Below are 21,559 nucleotides of genomic sequence, written 5' to 3'. Positions count from 1 at the left end.
CATCTCCTTCCCAATTATGGCAAACTAACTCACCTCCTCTGCTCATTTATATGTAATTTTATGGTGGAATCTCTTACAATATCCTCTTAATTTTCTATCCTCACCTAAGGCACTAATTAACTCGCTGCGTGGTGGTCACATTGACTGCTAGAACTTCGGCCGTACCAAGAGCGTAGCGTCGACGGCCATTTTGCAGTGTCACGCGACCTACTTCTGGGTTTGAAATGCCAATGAATGTTGGTACCGGTATCGAAATCCTCAAAATAAAAAAAAAAATTATATTTCGATTGCCGGCTGCAAGAACAACTTCAACCTTCTTAATTCATTCCAAAAAGGCATAACATAGAATCTGTAGGCCTATTTATAGTGCAGATGAGTTTGGGTGCGACGAGGGCAGACCTCATTGAGACCGGATCCATCGAGCTGGAGTGCGCAGATGTGCGGCGATTTGTTTGAGAGTCAGCGATGGACTCAGTATTAGGCCTACACCGAATGTCAGATTTTCAAAATAGCACACTGATTCCATCAATATGAACTAGTAGACAGCCTATCATCTGAGGTCTATGCGTTGAAACAGACATTCGTATACCATGCAGCCGTAAACGAAGATGGACGTTCCAGGTAAATAGTCGCGAAGCCAATTCTCAAAACGACGTTCAACACAAACTTCCAAGAAACCAAGAAAGTATATATAGTACGATAATGGAACGGAAATCATGATTACAAAGAGGAGTTTTCAATGATGTAGGAAAGAGGTAGGCCTATAGCCTATATATGGTCTAGGCGACTGAGTGAAAGGCCATATCCATAGATCCGCTGAATGTCACACATGTAAATACATTTAAATGTTTGTAGGCTACTGAACTTAAACAAGGCCACTAGATACAAAGGTTAACCAAAGCTGCATGTACATGTAAGCCTGTTTTCCTGGTGGATGGAAAGCGAGCAGTTTAAGGGGAGGTAAAGCTGTCTACCGTCAGTCGAGCGAAAGGCAGAGGAGCATGCGCTTTGAGGGGTTATGATCTGACGGATCCGTAAACTGCGCGATTATGCAGTGCTCAGTTTTCGACATGAGTTGAATTTCATGACAGGTCCGAGTTTCGGCCGTGTCTTTCTTTTTCTATTTCTCCGCTATTGACACAAGGTGAGAGGAAACATGCTGTTCTGTTTCATTGACTCAGCTGTGTAAACAAGGTGATAAACCTGAGTAATTTAACAGATTGTGTGTTGGATAGAAACAGAATCCGTTTAATCGTGCCCATGCCCTTGTCTGGTTATATAGGCTAAATGTACTGTAGTGGCAGAAATATAGGGCCCAGTGGTTGATCACTGGACACTAACCTAGGCTTGCTGCATACTAACAGTGTTATAGCTTTGTCCGATGTTTGCCTAATTTTTGTCTTACATATGTAGTCCTATGCTGTGAGGAAATGATTAAGGAAATATGCATTTAAACAGAGTCAAAACAGGAAATTGCATAGGCCCTATAGCCATGCCACTTATTTGTTAAAGATACAGTACATCGTTTAATTTATTAGGCTAGTGTATATATATATTAATAACCTGTGCCTGAGTTTCAATATAGGTACTTTTAAATATATACTGTACATAAATCTGTTATACATGTAGGCAACATTTTAATATTTTTTATTTATGTTTTATTTATTAATTTTTTTTTTTTGGGTTGAGGGACATCGTACTGTACTCAAGGTTTTATACTTTTCTATATGACATCATTCTTATTTCCGATGACAAGTGTAAAGACACTAGTCTACCAGACAAACCTCCTGAATTAAAGCAGCATCCAATCCAGCAATCCCTGGTTTTGATCCCTCTGACCTCTTTTGCTGACTTCTTTTGTTTACTTCAGTGTGCTTTTTACAGTCATATTATGGAACATCAGGGACAGTAAACTCAGGAGTTTATGTAGGTGTTGACAAGACAAGATGAGGTGGGGGTGGGGTAGGGGTTGGCGTTGGGGGTGGTGATTGCTCTTGCACACTAACAAGGTTAAAAGGCATGGTCTTTACAGTAATTGCTGGATTGAATTCACATCTTACATATTCACAGCAACCATACAATCACATCTTTCAGCAGTCTTAGTTTTTGAGCGAGATCCCCCTAACTTATCTTGTCTAATATTACTCAAGCTTGTGAGTCTATAAAAGGCTCAGCTACCTGCATGATGTTTAATTGAGTATACATGTGATCGGGCTTTGAACCACTGATCTGTGGGTTTCCAGTCAACACTTCTGAGGTATTGTTACGCTTGACTAACAAGAAATTCTCTCCAGCTCCAAGGTAGATGGTGCTTACATCAGCCTGCTACATACAGTAATGTATATGGTATTACATATACTAGCAGTTCGTATCTCTAGACTTGTTTCATAAGAGTGACTCCCTTTATCAGATTTTACATTATTATAATTAGTATAGATAATTGAGCTACAAAGCATTAAAGATGAAATGTTCAGATTAAATACTGCAGGTTTTACACATACCGTGTCTGACACATAGTGTCTTATAGCATATGTGCTTCAAAGTTGTGTTTTAGTCTCACCATTTTAAGTTTCATTTTGATTTCGCAAACATTTAAGGTATGAATTGCGAATTCTGCTATATAATTAAGTTATTATTATATCGATGCTCCGTGAATTATAGTAACAGTTTACTAAAACTAATTTTAGGGGAGACAACTGAGGCCTGATCAATGAGTGGGGAGGAAGCGGAGTCTGGAGAGCGGCCGGTTACAGGCACGCCTCCAATCATGGAGCTGTCCCTCCTTTCACAGACCAGCGACAGCTGCGCCTCCACCAATGGCGATGACCGCTTCAAAGACGAAGAGCGTGCAGCCAACTTACTGAAGGGATTTTCCAAGTTGTACAAGAACAAGGAGTTTGTGGATGTGATATTAGTGGTGGAAGAGCGAGAGTTTCCATGTCACCGCAATGTACTGGCGATTTCAAGTCCCTTCTTTATGGCAATGTTCAACAGTGACATGTCAGAGAGCCGTCAGGAGAAGATAACTCTCAAGGACATGGATTCCTCTACAATGGAATTAGTCCTCGACTACATTTACACTGGCCAGGTTTTTCTCTCTGAAGACTCTGTTCAAAATCTGCTTTCTGCCGCAAATCTCTTCCAGCTACTGTCGCTTCGAACAGGATGCGCAGAGTTCATGATGAACCATATAAATGTTTCAAACTGTATTGGCGTCTACTTTTTCGCCCGTGCTCACGAATGTGCTGTACTAGCCATGAAGGCGAAAGAGATGATAAACAATCAGTTCACAGTATTGTGCAAACAGCACGAATTTCTGTCTTTACCTGCGGACAAACTGGTGGAAATACTCCTGGATGACGATATTAATGTCAGTTTGGAGGAGACTGTATACGAAGCATGCATGGCATGGTTGAAGATTGACATGACTGAAAGACTCAAGTTTCTTGTCCCTGTCATGGAATGCGTCAGGTTCGCAAACATCAGCTCATACTACTTCTGTGATAAAATCGACCCAGACACTCTTCTGCGTACGAATGAAAACTTAGCCAATAGACTGAACTTGATCAGGTATTATCACATGTTGAAAAACCGCCAGAACGAAATGGACGTAAACTTGATGCCACGGCGCGGAATGCCCTACGAAAGAGGTGTCATGATCTTAGCCAACCCGTACACTGAAGATTCCCTAAAGAAATTCAACAGCATGGAGATGTTATTGCCTAGATCAGGGGAGGTAATCCATATCTGCAAACTGCCGCAAAGTCTCTATAGCCCAGGTAAGGGATTGGCTCTTTAGATTCTCACTTCTCAAAACAGAAGTACAGGATAATATGATACCGATACATGTATCACATGAAAGACCTGACTTTGTGATTTTCTAATTTGTAATCAAGTGTACAGTACAATTTTTTTAATTATCATAGAAGTAATTGACAGGAGGCATTTTATACGTTAAACGATAATTTTCTTGGATTATCATCAAAAAAAATTTGTGTGGCGGACAGAAGGGGAGATGTTATGGCGCGGATTTACATGTAAGCAACTAGAGGTAGGTGAAGTGGTTATTGGGGCTGCTAGCCGTGTCCCACCATTGAGACACAATTACTCAACTCTGACTGTGGCTGAACAGCTATGCATATGGCGTATATCAATATTTCTCAGCCAACAGTCAGCGTACTCGGACAAGTCTGACCAAGCAATTAAAAATATTTAAGTTAAAGGAAAGCATTTGCAGACTGAAACATCCAGGCTGCAAGCTTGGTTTTAAATGTTTCTGATTTGTCATTCCTGAAGATGGTGTTGGCAGGAGTGGAAATAGATACATGTGTAGAAATACACCCATCACAAGCTTCACATGCATGTACTAGTACATTGCAACAATTTCTAAACAGTGTTTTACTGTAAACCAGAGGCTAGCATTTCCTGAGAGCTGACAGTCCCTTGGAATAATCACAGCTGTATGGTTTTGGCAGGAATACATGTAATGGATGATTGGCAGCTCAGTCCAAATATATTAGGAAATTTTCCCACACATTGGTCTGTACTGAAAGGGCTCATTTGGGGGGCCAGTGTGAGCTACACTTCAATGCTACGCTGTAAGATAAGATAGATATGAAAAGATGGAGGGGAAGGAAATAGCTACACATTTAGGTTCATGTTTGAAATGTTTTGAATATTGGGATACATCAAGGGAAGATAATTTTTATGGCTGATAACACACTTTTAAACCATGCAGGCTCAAGGCACATGTGCGGTAATTAAATGTAACACCTTCACTTCTTCAAGAATTCAAACTGTACTTCCAGCTTGCCAACCATACACTGAATTAAATCCTTGGACAGAGATTTGTTTATTCACCTTGTGTAACAGAAACAGGGTGCACGTGTAGGCCTATACACCTGTGCGTGTATGGAAAGAATCACCTTTTTGAACCTTATTGTCAGCTACCAAAGGCGACCAGACTGGGCTGATGGTGACAGAGATGTCTGGCTTGCCCTGAATGGGTAGGAAAATATCCCTTGACTCTTGGTCTTGTTTCCTGCCTACTTGAGTCTAGCAGATGAACTTCAGTGAATTCACATGCACCTGCACGGTGACTTATTTACAACGTCCATCGACAGACGGAAGTAGTTTATATATACGCAAACCTGTTTATTTATTTCCTTGTATCTTAGGCATTTCACTGAATTAAACCACCACAAAAAGGTGGGTGTATTTAAGTGATTTTGTAACCATTGAGGCTATTGTAAAGACATCTCTGGCTGGATCAGGTCTACAGTAGTAGTGATTGACAGGTCTCTTGATTGTGATTTGCACACAGTGCCAACACAGCATTTTTTATATTTGAACACTCTGTGACTTATATTGATTGATACCCCAATCTTCACATAACGAATGCTGTTATTAGATCATTTGAGGTTACACTGGTAGGGTGGAATAATGTCTAGTATTGTTTACTGGTATACAAATTAAGGGTGTGAAAAGGGATTTTTTTTTTTCTCTTTCCACCAGTCAGATTCCATGTTTGATTTCATTCTTTGTCATCCACAAGCACATACCACGCACATTCAAATCTTCACGCTTATGATATTTCTAAGTCTAAAATGTCAAAATTTTCCCATTGCTCTGAGAATTCATCTTGTTTTCTGGTTACTTCAGATATATATTTTTCTAGCCTTTAGTGGTTCGCTGTATATTTGATCAGATGCTTTAGATTCATTTTGGTTTTGTTTTGTCTTTTATCAAGCATGTACGTTTTAGCTAGAATCATCAGTAAATTTAAACATGTCTTTTTTCCTGTCTCTCCCCATCCCATACTTATAATTTTAGGCCTCATTTTCATATTAACCTTGTATATTTGTGATAACCCCTTTTGTAGTCACTCCAAAGCGTTTGTGATTCGGGACATTCAATGAATGTCGCAAATTTTTAGCTTAAGCTGTGAATTGTTAATTAGTAGGTCATAGAAAATCTTAGAACCTTGTTTCTGCTTCGCCAGTAATCTGAGAGCTTTGGGGAAAGAAGGACAGTAGGTGTCTTTTTTTTTCATTGTTTATGAGTTTAATCTATTCGGTTGGAACATTTTTAAGTAGCCGGTTATAATCCAGCAATGTACCATTTACTTTGAATTTTTGTTTTAACTTGGTAAATGTTAACAAATGTTCATCCGGTTTTGCTAGCTCCCTCAAAAACCTTATATTATTTGCATACCACTGGGAAATGAAAAAACTTGGTTCCTGAAAGTAGGGGTGGTACCATAAGTGTTCATCAAGTATATTTATGATGTATTTATTATCCATTTTTGTGTAAACGCTTCCCATGCCTTTAGTGTATCTACCCAGAAAGGGTTGCCTATTCTTCTTGTTATTTGCGGAATATATTTCCCACCTAAAGTGGACAGTCTTTCCAAGTCATTTTGACAAAAACTTACACTTTGTCATTTTCCTTTCACGAGATGTAGTCTTCTCATCCAAGACATTTTTAGTGATTGTACAAATGGCATTAAATTTACCATACGAAGTCCACCTTCATCGTAGCTTCTGTTTAAGATGGATCTTTGTATCCTATCGGGACAGTCGTTCCATACGAATTTATAAAGCAGTACATTTATTTCTTTCAGAGTACTGTCAGGTGGGTTTGTGAGGGAAAGAAACAAGTGAAGTAATTTTGACAAAGCTAGGGATTTTATAATTGTTATTTTCCCTAGTAAGGATAGGTTCCTGATTCTCCATCTTTGAAGGTCATTTTTCAAGTCTTCTATTCTGGCAAGGTAATTTCCATATGTTGTTAAAATCCACCGTTGAAAAATTTAAGCCCAGTATGTTTAGTTTCTCAACCCAATCTAATTTAACCAAATGACATAATTTTACATTTGAGCTCGAGAGAGATCCTATCCATGCAGCCTTGGTTTTTTCTATGTTCATTTTTAATCCTGAGTATTCATAATATGTACCTAAGCAAGTTAATCCCTCTGAAAGTGACTTTTCAGACCCATCCAAAAAGAGCTGAGTATCATCATTATATAGGCTTATTTCATGTTCTGTGTCGTTTGTGGATAGTCCCTTTATGTCATGATTGCTTTGTATCATTAAAACCAAAATCTCGGCACATAAGAGAAAAAGATATAGAGAAATGGGATCGCCTTGCCTACAGCCCTTGCTAATATTAAACACAGAAGACACAGTGCCATTTTGAAGAATGCAGGCAGAATTATCTGTATAAAACAGTTGAATCCATGATCTCATATCATCTCCAAAATTGAACGTCATAAGGACTTCTTCCGTAAATTACCATAAGATAGAATCGAAGGCTTTCTCAAAATCAACAGACAGCAGAAGTCCCGGGATTACTTTATCTTTGGTTTCGAACATGATGTCGTAAATTAGATGTATATTTTCTGCGATACACCTTCCGGAAATAAAACCTTTCTGGTCTTCATTTATGATGTCATCAAGGACAAGTTGTAGTCTATTTGCAATGCAAGCACTGTATATTTTATAATTTATGTTTAACAGAGTAATGGGGTGCCAGTTTTTTAACTTGTCTCTTGCTTTATTTGGTTTAGGTAAGCATGTTTTAATTCCTTGCTTTTGAGATATTGACATTTCGCCTTTTGCAAATCCTTCATTGCCTGATCTTAGAACAAATTGTCCAACGTCTTTCCAGATCATTTTATAAAATTCTACCGGAAAACCATCCATTCCTGGAGTTTTGTTGTTTTTCATATTTCTTAAGGCTGTCGTTAACCAGGTCAGTAAGCCTTCTAATTTGGCTGCCTCCCTATTCGAGAGTCTGTCTAGTTTTATATCTTTCAAAAATCACCTAAGGTCATTTCTCTCGTTACCTATTTTCCTATACAGATTTGAGTAATGATGTTTTTGTGCAGCTAATATTTCCATCATTTGATATATTTCTTTTCCATCACCAAGTGTTAATTTTGAAATCAGTTTGTTTGTATAATTTTTCTTCTCCAGTGCTAAAAATATTGTGTAAATTTTTCTCCCCATTCAGTTTTGTTTGCCTTTGATCTGATTAATATACCTTCCATCTCTTTTTCTCTCAGCTTTTCGTATTCTATTTTCAGATTATTCACTCTGTCGAGCTTTAAATCAGGTACATTCATAAAATTGCCTTCAGTTTCTTTTTCTAGTAGTTCAGTTTCTTTTTCCAGTTCTGTTTCTCTGCTTTGTTCATTCTTGCGTTTTGTTGATGAATATTTTATTGATTTCTCCTCTTATTTTCATTGGTAGTATTTCTAAAAATAACTGGTCACTAATGCAAAACTGTAGTTGTTCTTTGGGAATATTTTTTAAAATTTTCTCTGTTGTAAACTAGGGGACAGTATTTGTCTCTTGTTCGGTTAATTGCGTTTTTTATTAAATCGATGTAAGGTTGGTCTGTTAAGAGTGAACAGTTTAATTTCCACAGTTTAATATAAACTGTGACCCTACCACGGTCACAGTTTATGAATTTACACTTTAGTGTTACTGCGGAGTGGTCACTCCTATAACCTGGAATGATTTCCGCTTTTGTACAGATATTGAAAATATCCTTTGACACCAAGAAAAAATTGAGTCTAGCTTGTTTTTTCAGATTCTTGCCTCGCCATGTATACCGTCTGTCTCTTTCATGCATTTGCCTACAAACATCTGTATATTCATTTTTGTTTATGAGATTCAATGCTTTCTGTCAGGCCAAAGGATTATTTACATGCTGATAATTATGAGTGTCTTTTTCAGGGTTGATAACTAAATTCCAGTCCCCACAGATGATTACAGAAGGGCTAGATATTTCTTCAATATTTTTAATAATTGCATTATAGAAAGATAGTTTATCTGTTTGGTCCATGTATACTACATAAAGTTAGGGTGCATTATGGATATTTTGGTCTCATTTATAATTGTCATTTGGGTCAGAATCTACACTATTTTGTAGCCAAAATTGGGGTTTATAAGAATTATTATGCCTCTTGAGTGAGAAGTGAAAGGGCTTACCCATGCATCGTGTTCCCATTCTCTTTTAAGAATATTTCTGTAAGTAGGGTCACTATGTGTATCCTGCAAGCAAATAATGGAATATTTTTTTCTTTCTAAAAAAAATGGAAAACATCCTTCCTCTTCCTAGGATCTGCCAATCCTTGGCAGTTCATGGAGACTGTGTTCACTGTCTCAGCCATTTTTGGAATTATCAAAATGCCACTTCACATATTCAGTCATACAAGCATTCATCCTTCTGTCTGTCACCCCACAGCCCACACTGCCTTTGTAAATACAGCACAAAGGGCAGTTGGCATACATAGACTCATCATCTAGGTGGTTTGTGGAGGTATTCTGTGTTTTTCAAGATACATTATTTAACAAAAGTATGTGGGAAGTCGACATTTTGTACCAAGTAAGAAGATGTGGATTACATATATACAGTTCACAGAAACACATTCAATGAAAACAAAGAAATGTGGAAAAAAGGAAAAGGATTAAGTGCAACCGTTTGGTAGTACAGGTGCGCATCGCACATATGCAGAAAAGTCTCATCGCGATCAGTGAAAACTGTTCTATAAATAAACCCTCCTGTCTTCAGTTTGAAAGCAAATGTACCTATCCATACACGCTTGTATTCATATACATCCTGAAATATATACATGTATATGTCTACACACACAACACAAACGTATATCACATACATACACGCACCATATACACTTATACATATACATATACACATATACATATACGCCCATACATATATATATATATATATATATATATATATATATATATATATATATATACATACACACATAAGCACCTGCATACACACTCAAATATGCATATGAAATATACATACAAACATATCCATGTATGCATACCAACACTACCCTCCTATACATACATGTATATATACAATTACATCCACACATATACATACACACACTTACATATACACATATACATACACACACATACATGTACACATATACAAATATACATACACATACACAGCATATAGCTGTGCACAGTTTTCAATAGAAAAAAGTAAAAACGAAAAAATGAAAAAAATATGTGTATACGCTGACCAGAAATAAGATCAGAAAGGCAAGAAAGAAGGTCAGTCTGTTCCATTCCACCTTTGAAATTGTGCAAATCAGACAAACCACGGATTTGCTTGACTTGTTCATGAGCATTTTTGACATATATTTTCCTGTCCTTGGACCATGCCGAACTGACAACAGGATTAGCCACATGTTCTCAACAACTGCTGGTTACGTTGTGTCAGATATTCCTTGATCACAATGCAGGTGCCTTTCAGCACTCTTCGTTTGTGTATGCGCTCATTTTTAGGCTTCCTAGATACAAATTTGACACCCCTTGGCTTAGGTGCTCTAGTGGTTAAGGGATTTTATTCCTACCCTAGCATAAGAAAACGGTGAGTTCTTCATGCTTGATGCGGAAAGCTACATGTACATCTAAAAAAGGGCCAGAACTTCCATTGTTTTGGAATCTTTCATTAATTCTACCAGGTCTTGTGTTGTATAAGAATTTCAAAATAATGAATAAACAGGATTATATATTTGCGGTGTTATTTTGAGTAAGATCACCAAATATGTATATACACATAGTATGGACTGAACAAAGAACTTCAACATTGTTTCAGATACATAATTTTTGTGGCAAATTTACCAGTTTTTACATGCATTGTTTGCTTCCTGAAAAGGCCAGTGTCATGCTGGCAAGTGTATTTCTGTAGTTAGGTGAAAAAGCTGGTATATGTTCACCGATTGGCATGTACCATCTGCTTGAGCGATATTAAAGACTTGCTTCAGGATGCTGTGGAATATCAGGGAAATATTAAAATCTGTAAAGTATATGTATGTATATTTTTGCAAATCAGTGGAGAAAAACGACTAAGACTTTGTACACGTTAGATTAGTAAATGGAGTTTTTAGAGTAAAGTGTTCAGCTATGTGAACAGATTGTAACAAAAGTTGTTGTTCTCACGGCTGAGTGCAGCTTCCAGCTGTTGGGCAGCCAGTCTTCATACTTTAGCAGAGGGGTGGCCCTGCCAGGAACGGATCAGGGGTCAGTCCAGCTGATCGGAGGTACGACGTAGCAGACATATCCTGTAGCTCGAGGAATATCCACCCACTGGACACCATCTGTTCTAGGTCTAGCTGTCAGTTCTGACTTATGAGCTGACAAGAGTTCCAAATTATAGAGTTGAGTACAGTATCATAACTTGATTTGTGAGGAGCTTTTTTCTACTGTCTTTGTTTCTGAAGGTGTTGCTGTGACAGGGGACAACCAGATTTACCTGGCGGGAGGAGCAATCAGGAAGATCAACTACCGTGGTTCTATCACCACAGAGGGCGTCTCCAACACTCTGTATGTCTTTGACCAGACTGATGGCACATGGCAGCCCAAAGCTAAGATGAACATGGCCCGCTATCAGTTTGCACTCTGCTTTGTTGACAAGTATGTCAGTCTCTGGAAAATACTAATATTGTGGAAGAAGTTACTGAAGAAGTTCAGTAATTTGCCCCGGCTGTTTAAAAGTGTAAAGTCTGATGGGACTTACATCGGTCAAATTTTTTAAAGAAAAATCTGCAGCATTGTATCTTGAAGCTAGGTAGACTGCTTTGGTTGCCTAGTGGTCAGAGGATCTGTGTCAAAGTCGGGTGACCTGGGATGAAACCCACGTCAGGTCATATCAAAGACTTTAAATATGGTCCTTGTTGCTGCTTCGCTTGGCGCTAAGCACTTACAGGCTAGAGCAACGGAACAGAACTTGTTCCCTGGATGTCAAAATAATGAGACTGTGTACTGATATGAAGACACAGTATATGTACACACATCTAATGACTCCTTGTTGTCCTCATAGCACTGTAATATTGTTGAGTACAACGATAAACCCCAAGCATACATACATATATAGTGAAGCCAGGTACAACTCAAACATGTACATGTAGGCTGTATAGCTGTACTCCACTAAAGTGGCATCTACTTGGTAAGCTTATTAGGAGACTAGTTTAAAGATTTAAACCTAGTTAAGCTTTTAATACACTTTTAAACTGATAACCCTAGCCTGGAAATTGCATTAATTTTGCTCTCAAAATTTGTGAATTCATATCTTTATATTGGATGAAAGTTGTAATCTAACTGAATCTAATCTAAAACACATGTGCATGTACACACTGAGAGTATGTGTGCAGATCTCCCTGACCAGCACTTTGCTCTGTCTGTCTGTCTGTCATAGGAATGCCTATGCCATCGGTGGTCAGGATGTTTCGGTGATTCTGAGCAGCGTGGAGAAGTATGACCCCTTGACAAACACCTGGACCAACGTGGCACATCTACCCCAGAGGCTTCGTTTTGTGACAGCGGTCAGCTACCGGGGCAAGCTGTACGTGTTTGGAGGGGAGGGAGGAACTGACGTTAGCAAGAATGCATACAGGTCGGTTAAAGTGCCTTCAAGTATATCATAGTGCATACAGTGCTGGTACCGTGTATGTCAAATTGTATCAAAGCAGACAGGTATGCCAAATGCATTCAGGTAAGTCATCAGATACACAGGTGTGTCAGAATGTATACAGGTACAGTTTTGAAGTCAACATGCATTCAGGTATGTCATGGTCTGTACAGGTATGTGAAAGTGCATTCTGGTAGATTCTAAGGCATACAGGTATGCAAGAATGCATTCAGATATGTCAAAGTGTATTCAGGCATGTCATTTGCATACAGGTATGCCAAAGTGTCCTCAGGTATGTCAGTATGTATACAGGTATGTCAAAGTGTATTCAGGCATGTCATTGTGCATACAGGTCTGCCAAAGTGCCTTCAGGTATGTCAGGCATGTCATTGTATTCAGGCATGTCATTGTGCCTGTCATTGTATTCAGGCATGTCATTGTGCATGTCAGAATGCATTCAGGTATGTCAGTAGGCATACAGGTATGTCAGAGTACATTCAGGTATGTCAAAGTGTACTCCGGCATGTCATTGTGCATACAGGTATGTCAAAGTGCCTTCAGGTATGTCAGTATGCATACAGGTATGTCAAAGTGTATTCAGGCATGTCATTGTTCATACAGGTCTGCCAAAGTGCCTTCAGGTATGTCAGTATGCATACAGGTATGTCAAAGTGTATTCCGGACTTGTCATTGTGAATACAGGTATGTCAAAGTGCCTTCAGGTATGTTAGTATGCATACAGTTATGTCAAAAGTTCATTCAGATACGTCAGTTTTCAGGCAGGTATGTCTGGGTGTATACAGGTATGTCAAAGTGCATTCAGGTTAGTCCTAAGGCACTCAGGTATGTCAAAGTGCATACTGGTATGTCAGTATGCATACACTTATGTCAAATTGCTTTCAGGGATGTCAGTATGCAGACAGGTATGCCTGAGTGTATACAGGTATGTCAAAGTGCATTCAGGTAAATCCTAAGCCACACAGGTATGTCAAAGTGCATACAGGTATGTCAGTATGCTTACAGTCATGTCAAAGTGCCTTGAGGGATGTTAGTATGCAGACAGGTATGCCTGAGTGTATACAGGTATGTCAAAGTGCATTCAGGTAAATCCTAAGCCACACAGGTATGTCAAAGTGCATTGAGGGATGTCGGTATGCAGACAGGTATGTCTGGGTGTATGCAGGTATGTCAGAGTGCATTCCGGTAAGTCCTAAGCATACAGGTAGGTCAAAGTGCATTCAGGTAAGCCCGAAAGCATACAGATATGTCAAAGTGCATTCAGGTAAGACAGGTAAGTCCTAAAGCATACAGGTATGTCAAAGTGCATTTAGGTAAGACAGGTAAGTCCTAAAGCATACAGGTATGTCAAAGTGCATTCAGGTAAGTCCTCAAGCATATTGGTATGTCAGTATGCATACGGACATATCAGGGCGAATATAGGTACCATATTTCTTCTAATTTTTGTGACACCTGGTCTGCTCATGTTAACCAATATGTATGTAACTGTAGCAGAAATATTGAGTTTCTTTTTCTCACTTGGTTAGACCACCTATAACATACCCATATCTATATATGTCGAAGTGCAATCAGGTATATGAAAGTGTTCAGGTATGTCCAAGTGGTTTCAGGTATGTCATAGTGGATTCAGGTATGTCATAGTGGATCGAAGTATGTCAGAATGGATTCAGGTGTGTCAAAAAGGATTTAGGTATGTCAAAATGGATTCAGGTATGTCAGAGAGGATTCAGGTATATCAAAGTGGATTCAGGTATGTCAGAGTGGATTCAGGTATGTCAAACTGTATTCAGGTATATCAAAAAGGATTCAGGTATTTCAGAATGGATTCAGGTATGTCAGAATGGATTCAGGTGTGTCAGAGTGGATTCATGTATATCAGGGTGGATTTAGGTATGTCAAAGTGGATTCAGGTATGTCAAAATGGATCCAGGTATGTCAAAATGAATTCGGGTATTTCAGCGTGGATTCAGGTATATCAGAGTGGATTCAGGTATGTCAAATTGGATTCAGGTATGTCAAAATGAATTCAGGTATGTCAACGTGGATTCAGGTATATCAGAGTGGATTCAGGTATGTCAGCATGGATTCAGGTATGTCAAAATGGATTCTGGTATGTCAAACTGTATTCAGGTATATCAGAGTGGATTCAGGTATGTTAAACTGTATTTAGGTATATCAAAAAGGATTCAGGTATATCAAAGTGGATTCATATATATCAGAGTGGATTCAGGTATATCATAGTGGATTCAGTGGATGTATGTTGAAGTAAAGTGAACTGTCAAATGAAGAGAAATTCAAACGCAAAAAGAAAAAGAAAAAAAACATGTCATCTACATGAAGTATGGGGCTTCTTCCTTAAATCCATTTGTATTTCACTGAAGCTAAAATTTCAAACATCAGTGTACAAAGGTATAAATGTTCAGGGTAGTTCAGATTTCAATATGTTTATCCTAAAATAGCACTTGACAATTGTGTCCAATTTTAACATTAAAATCACATTTGTAACATTGACTTTGTAAAGTCAGCCCTGGTAGATTGAGTGTTTGATACTTTTTCCTGTACTGTAATATGAAAACCTTGGACTAAAATTTATTAGGGGCTTCAGTGGGCTAGTGGTTTCTAGTGTGCCCTTGTGGTACAATGACCCAGAAGCCTCTCACCATGCAGTGTGATCGCTGTGAATTCAAATCCAGCTTTTGCTCAGGCCTTAACACTCCAGTCGCATGTGGGAAGGTCTGCCGGCAACCTGTCGATGGTAGTGGGTTTCCCCAGTGGCTGTTCATCGTTTCCTCCCACCATTATGCTGGCCTCTGTCATGTAAGTGAAATACATGTACTCTTGAGTACAGCGTAGAACACCAATCACATGTGTAAATAAATAAATAAACTTCTTTCTTGTGTTTACTCAGATACGATCCAGCAACTGATGTCTGGCAGGAGTTACCTCCCATGTCCACGCCTCGGGTTCTTGCTGGAAGTGTTGTGTTTCGTGAAAAGATCTATGTGATAGGTAAGGAGATGGGAGGTAAAACTGGAGTGGAGGATTATATTCCGACATGTACACGTTACAGTAAACCCCAGATTTTGGAGATCATGCCATGCCAATGCCTTGGTCTTGTTAGCTAATATGGTTTAATGGAAGTTTAACTCACCAAAACTCACAGTGCTTTTGGTGACAAAGTTTTTGAAAAAATTTTGTTTCAAAGTAAAGCGCTTGTGCTGTCAATATGTCCAGAGTAAGACTACACCAATTGTGTATTGTGTTTGCACAATCTATAATCTCACCAATGCGGTCGCTGTGATTTCCTCTCCAGCCGTAATGTGGGAAGGTCTGACAGAAAACTGCGGGTGGTTGGTTGTGGGTTTCTCCCGGGCTGTGCCCGGTTTCCTCCCACCATAATGCTGGCCGGCGTTGTAAAAGTGAAATACTCTTGAGTACAGCGTAAAACACCCATCAAATAAATAAATAAATAAATAAACAAACTTTCTCTCATATTGTAATTTTTGTATGCTTAAGGTTGTGTTTGAAGACAACATTTGAGTTTACACTGGTTTCATTGATGGAAATTATATGATCCTTTGTAGTAATAGATTAAATGTTTTGTATTTTTTTTGCCTCAATTTTGTGTCGTAGGAGGTAACTCGGCCATCAGTGACAAATGGAGGAAGGAGTTTCTTCCAGAGCATTGTGTGAGCAGTGTAGAAGTGTTTGACCCCACCACAGACGAGTGGACCACCGGCCCAGAGCTGCCCAATGCCCTCTGTGGGGCAGGTAAGACAGCATGTCATGGTAATACAATTACACATACATTGTACATTCAACATCACAATATTTAATGAATCATGGTCATTTTTTTTCTTGAGATACAACCAAAAATATTTATTCATTTATTTGATTGGTGTTTCATGCTGTACTCAAGAATATTTCACTCATACGATACGGGGGGAAATCCATGACCATTCGCAGGTTGCTGGCAGACCTTCCCACATACAGCTGGAGAGAAAGCCAGCATGAGCTGGACTTAAACTCACATCATCAGCATTGGTGGGAGGCTCTTTGGCCATTGCGCCAAGCTGGAGTGCTAATCCCCTCAGTCACGAAGGCCCTCAACCAAAAATAAGAATAAGAGCAAACTTCACTATTTAAACAGCTTTTGCAAATATTGTAAATTTACATAATTCTGAGCACAAGATCATTCTGGAAGCAGTTGCATTTGATTTTGTTGTTCAACCCTTTATTAAGAGATAAATGGCATCATTGCCAAGTTTGCTTATATCTGTGAAAAATGGCATATTTGACTATCACTTGTCACAGCTTTTTTTTTTGTTGGTTGTTTTTCAAAAGGCTTTACATATTTCTTTAGGTGTATTTGACATAGTATCTCACAAATTACCTCCCTTGAGATCAAACATACGTATATGTTGCGTCCCTAGGAGCAAGCTGTGGTTAAGTGGCTTAAAAATGAAGCTGAAAATGATTCCAAGTAAATTTAAAAATCCACTAATGAAATACATGTCCATGTAGGTCTACAACAAATGACTTTGACGAACTGTCAGATACGCATATTCTACCCAAGCTGAAACACGTCGACTTCATTTAAGATCTCACATTTCTGCGACTGTCAGAAAGTAGTTGTCACTGTTGTGACAATTCTACATCCTGCATAGATTAACAGACTAGGTCCCACTTGTCACAGTTTCATGCATGATAAACTAATTCCACGTCATGGCGTAACTTTCATGTGACAAGGGAGGTAATTCAAGGCAGGCCTGCTGTTTTTACCATATGTCCTACAATATTGTAAATAAAGTATATAGCTGTTTTTTACCTAGCTGAACCCAACCTATAATCTTATTGATTCGCCAATAAGCCTACATAATGCAAGAACACAGATACTCAAAATCAGTTTTTTAGTGGTGAAAAAAGAAAAAATAAAGGTGTAGAAAGAATGGTGAAAATATTGAAACATCAACAATGGGTCTTCTCATTTTATTAAAAAAATACTGCATTCCACCTGGCTTGTAAAATGCAAAGTCAGAAGCACATGAAGATCTTAGAATAACACTGTTGATGTCATTACTTACAAGATTTACCAACCTTCACAAAAAAAAAACTATTCAGTGGCCCTGTAATAAAATCTGAACATTAAAGCAAACTGTGTTACTTCAAAAAAGCAGCACTTAATGTGATATACACTTTGTTTTTTTGTATTATCAACTTACAAGCTGTACAGTTGCAAACTTTTGTTTTTATATATTTTTTTGCTTTTTAACAAACATGACAAACTATAAACTGATGTATATGTTACTTTGAATGTTATAATCCTATGCCTTACTGTTTATATGCAAAAGAAAACAGATGCATTTAAGTTATAAAACAAATTTTTGTTTTCACAGGTGTGGTGAAGTACAAGAACACCATCCTGATTGTAGGGGGTGAGGATGATAAGAGCTGGATGGCAGGGCTGTGTTGGCTGAAGGAACAAGATGACAAGCTGACATGGGTGGAGGGACAAGAGCTGCCCACCGTTATGAGCACATTTGGTTGCCTGGTGGCCAACATCCATCATGACTATCTGAAACAGCAGGGATAATCTGCCAGTGGCTGCAAGCACATTTGGTTGCCTGGTGGCCAACATCCATCATGACTATCTCAAACAGCAGGGATAATCTGCCAGTGGTAGCGAGCACATTTGGCTGCCTGGTGGCCAACATCCATCTTGATTATCTCAAACAGCAGGGATTATCTGCCAGTGGTCTCGGACACATTCGGCTGACTATCTCAAATAGCAGGGACAAACTGCTAGCAGTCCTGAGCACATTCATCTGCCAGGTGGCCAGCGTCTATCATGACTATCTCAGACAAAAGGGATAAATTGCCATTGGTCATGAGCACATTTGGCTGCCTGGTGGCCAACATCCATCATGACTATCTCAAACAGCAGAGATAATCTGCCAGTGGTCGCAAGCACATTCGGCTGACTATCTCAAATAGCAGGGATAAACTGCCAGCAGTCCTGAGCACATTCATCTGCCAGGTGGCCAGCGTCTATCATGACTATCTCAGACAAAAGGGATAAATTGCCAACAATCATGAGCACATTTGGCTGCCTGTTGGCCAACATCCATCTTGATTATCTGGTCATCTGGTCAGCATGACTACTTTAATATAAAGTAAAATAGATACTTTTAAATATTGAAATACTTCAAGATGCGAATTTATGGAAAAGTATTAATTGGTAAAACAAAGAATATATGGGAAAAATGTAAAATAAATACAAAAATGTGCATGTATTTTTATTGTGAATATCTTCAGAATCTGATGTTGAAATATGAATTATACATGTACATATTTGTCTTCTAGCAGTGACGTGAAACTTTGTGGTAGCATATTTTGTCATCAGTTGGTTTAAGGCTTCTTGGTAAAAATGACCAGTGGTTAGGAGGATTATGGTGTGTGTACCACGTCAACATAAGACTATCATTCACGCCTTAATGGAGTTATGCCCAGGGCTCGTATTTATCAAACGTCGTAAGACTTGAATTAAAAATTCAAATGCAGCTGCAAAGAAAATGTTTTGCTCTGGAAAGTTTATGATGTTTACACTGATTTTTTTTTTTACTGCAGAAGAATTTACAACTACAATTTGAGCTCTTTCCTGTTCCGAGTTTGTTATTTTAAGGAATTTATGACTTAAGTCTTAAGTTGCTTGATAAATACAGGCCCAGGGGCCGGTGTCATGAAGCTCGTTTAGCTAAGTTTGCCCTTACCTGCCATGACGATGTGTGTTTTGGAGATATAAAGTGCACTTAGCTAAGGGCTACTGAGCACTATGCTTCATGAAACCGGCCCATAGACCTGAAAATTAACACTGATGGTACTACCTGGCTTGATGTTCACCATGTAGGCTACTAAGGGAATTAGGCTGAAGTCAACAGGCAAGATAATACGTGACAGCAGCTGGCTGGGTGTGTGTCATATCTAGTGTCTTACAGTGACGTTTCCCTGTCTGGCAGCCCTGCCAAAGTGTGTCAGTCATAAACCAACAAATCTAATGTAAACTCACGACTGAATTAACCGAGACTTTTGAAATGAAAACAAAATATGTTACATTTGTGTAGATATATCAAACATTTATAGGTATGTACAATTTCATGATTATCTTGAAGAACATGTTCAGTATTTCATGGAAATATAACATGTAGCCTATGGAAGACATCCACTGATAGTTTGCTGGATAGACCTCCTGGCTAATTTTAGACCTATGAATTGAGTAAATGAAAAAGTCTAGTTGGTTTATTGAGAAAATAAAGTAGAGTAATTTTGGCAGTACCGTTCAGATTTCATCGAGAGGATATTTGATTGTTTTATGTGAGAGTTTTAATTCTTTTGCGCACTGTTTTCAGGTTTAAAATCTCTAAACAATAATACTTCAAGGCCAAACCTGTGGGAGTGAAAAGTCAAAAAATGAACTCGCTAAGCATCCATATTACATCCTATCCAAATATACAAATATACAAATACCAAAACGATGATACCTCGTCGTATGAAAAATTGTTAAATACGAGATAAAAATAGAGATAACATTTACACGCATGCGTGAAATCAAGGCTCAAACATGTTATGAATACTGAGTACAGAATGAATAGATCAGGCGAAGCTGACATATTATTCCCCCTACATAAAATTCCTGTTTGATGAACATAAAAATTCGAAGAATATGACTCGTCCAACAAACACCAGTAAACCATTAAACAAGATAGACATTATGAGTTCTTTCCTGCCAGCTTTCTTCCTATCTGTACGTGTAATGTACAGAGGAAAATTGTTATGTGTAAAAGATAAGGTGTCAGGCCAAATTCAAAATTCCTACCGTAGCCGAGAAAAACCGCTTGAAACTGATCCATCTGCCACGACGAAAAGGATCTTCTCTGAACTGATTTCATTTGCAACATTTTACAGATGTGACCATGCCTGATGACACGGTTTCAGTCAACATGAAGAACATTTTGTGGCAGTGATAGTTGAAGAATCCGTCGTTGTAGAACTACTAGCCCACCAGAAGTAGGCTGGTATTTGGGGAAGATGTTGGCAAGGCACAGTACGAACAACCCCCAAAGCACGTGCCTACCTCTCAGCAGCGGCGCCAGGTAGTCCACGCTCTCTTAGGTCATTAGCACAATGATGATCGTCAAGATGCAGATTTTCAGGGAGGTTCCCGCGGTGTTGAAGTAGACGTGTTTTTAACTAGTCGATGCCACAGTCTCGTAACTTCCTGCAACGTTCGTCGTCATATGACTGAAAAATTGTTGAGAACGACGTTAAACCCCAAGCACTCACTCACTCCTGCAACGTGCAGAACAACTAGAATGCGAACGTTCGAAGTACATGTATGAAGACTTGGCTTAAAGCTAAAGTTGGTATCCAGTCTTAAAATGGTTCATACTTTAACATGGACACAGCGTGGCACGTTTCTGACTGCCAGAACAGTCAAACCATCACCACAGAGAATAAAGAAACGTTCATGTACACAAATACAAATTTATTTATTTATTTGTTTGATTGCTGTTTTATCCCGTACTCAAGAATATTTCCACGGCGGCCAGCATCAGGGTGGGAGGAAACCAGGCAGAGCACCGGGGAAAACCCACGACCATCCAAAGGTTGCTGTCAGATCTTCCCACGTAAGGGAGAGGAAGCCAGCATAAAGTGGACTCGAACTCATAACGACCACATTGGTGAGAGGGTCATTATTTTGCGCTAGCGCGATAATCAACTGACCCACGGATGTTACGTGTCACTTACTAAAGACTCACGTTACAGACAGCTGAATCTAGGCGACTGTGTAAAATAAAAAAATAGACTATAACAATGCGCTGACGTACCATGTCAAGCCACACTGACTAGTGGTTTATTTATTTCTTTGGTTGCTGTTTCACTGAGACGACTTACCGAAGGCAAGTAAGCCGTCCCACCCTAGCCATTACACTGATACGGGTTAACCAATCATTGCACTATCCCCTTCATGCTGAACGCCAAGCGAGGAAGTTACAACTTCCTCTTTTTTTAGAAGTCT

General features: G+C 38.9%; 1 protein-coding gene across 2 annotated transcripts; it reads left to right on the top strand.

Annotated features, from left to right (window-relative positions):
- Positions 1-1,074: 1,074 nt before the first annotated feature.
- LOC135479076 (kelch-like protein 28) lies at positions 1,075-18,908 on the top strand. Of its 2 annotated transcripts, none has more exons than XM_064758795.1 (7): positions 1,075-1,144; positions 2,688-3,779; positions 11,279-11,471; positions 12,253-12,450; positions 15,392-15,492; positions 16,117-16,254; positions 17,880-18,908. In XM_064758795.1, the coding sequence occupies exons 2-7, from the start codon at positions 2,711-2,713 to the stop codon at positions 18,074-18,076; spliced, it is 1,896 nt and encodes a 631-aa protein (XP_064614865.1). In that variant the 5' UTR covers positions 1,075-1,144; positions 2,688-2,710; the 3' UTR covers positions 18,077-18,908. The 2 variants fall into 2 exon arrangements, with proteins under 2 accessions (XP_064614865.1, XP_064614866.1); XM_064758796.1 differs by having other exon boundaries at positions 1,080-1,194.
- The last annotated feature ends 2,651 nt before the right edge of the window (positions 18,909-21,559 follow it).

The sequence above is a fragment of the Liolophura sinensis genome, chromosome 12 (genome assembly GCF_032854445.1).
Source record: "Liolophura sinensis isolate JHLJ2023 chromosome 12, CUHK_Ljap_v2, whole genome shotgun sequence".
NCBI lineage: Eukaryota > Metazoa > Mollusca > Polyplacophora > Chitonida > Chitonidae > Liolophura > Liolophura sinensis.
Note: the sequence above shows the minus strand (reverse complement) of the source record. Positions and strands in the feature narration are given on the sequence as shown.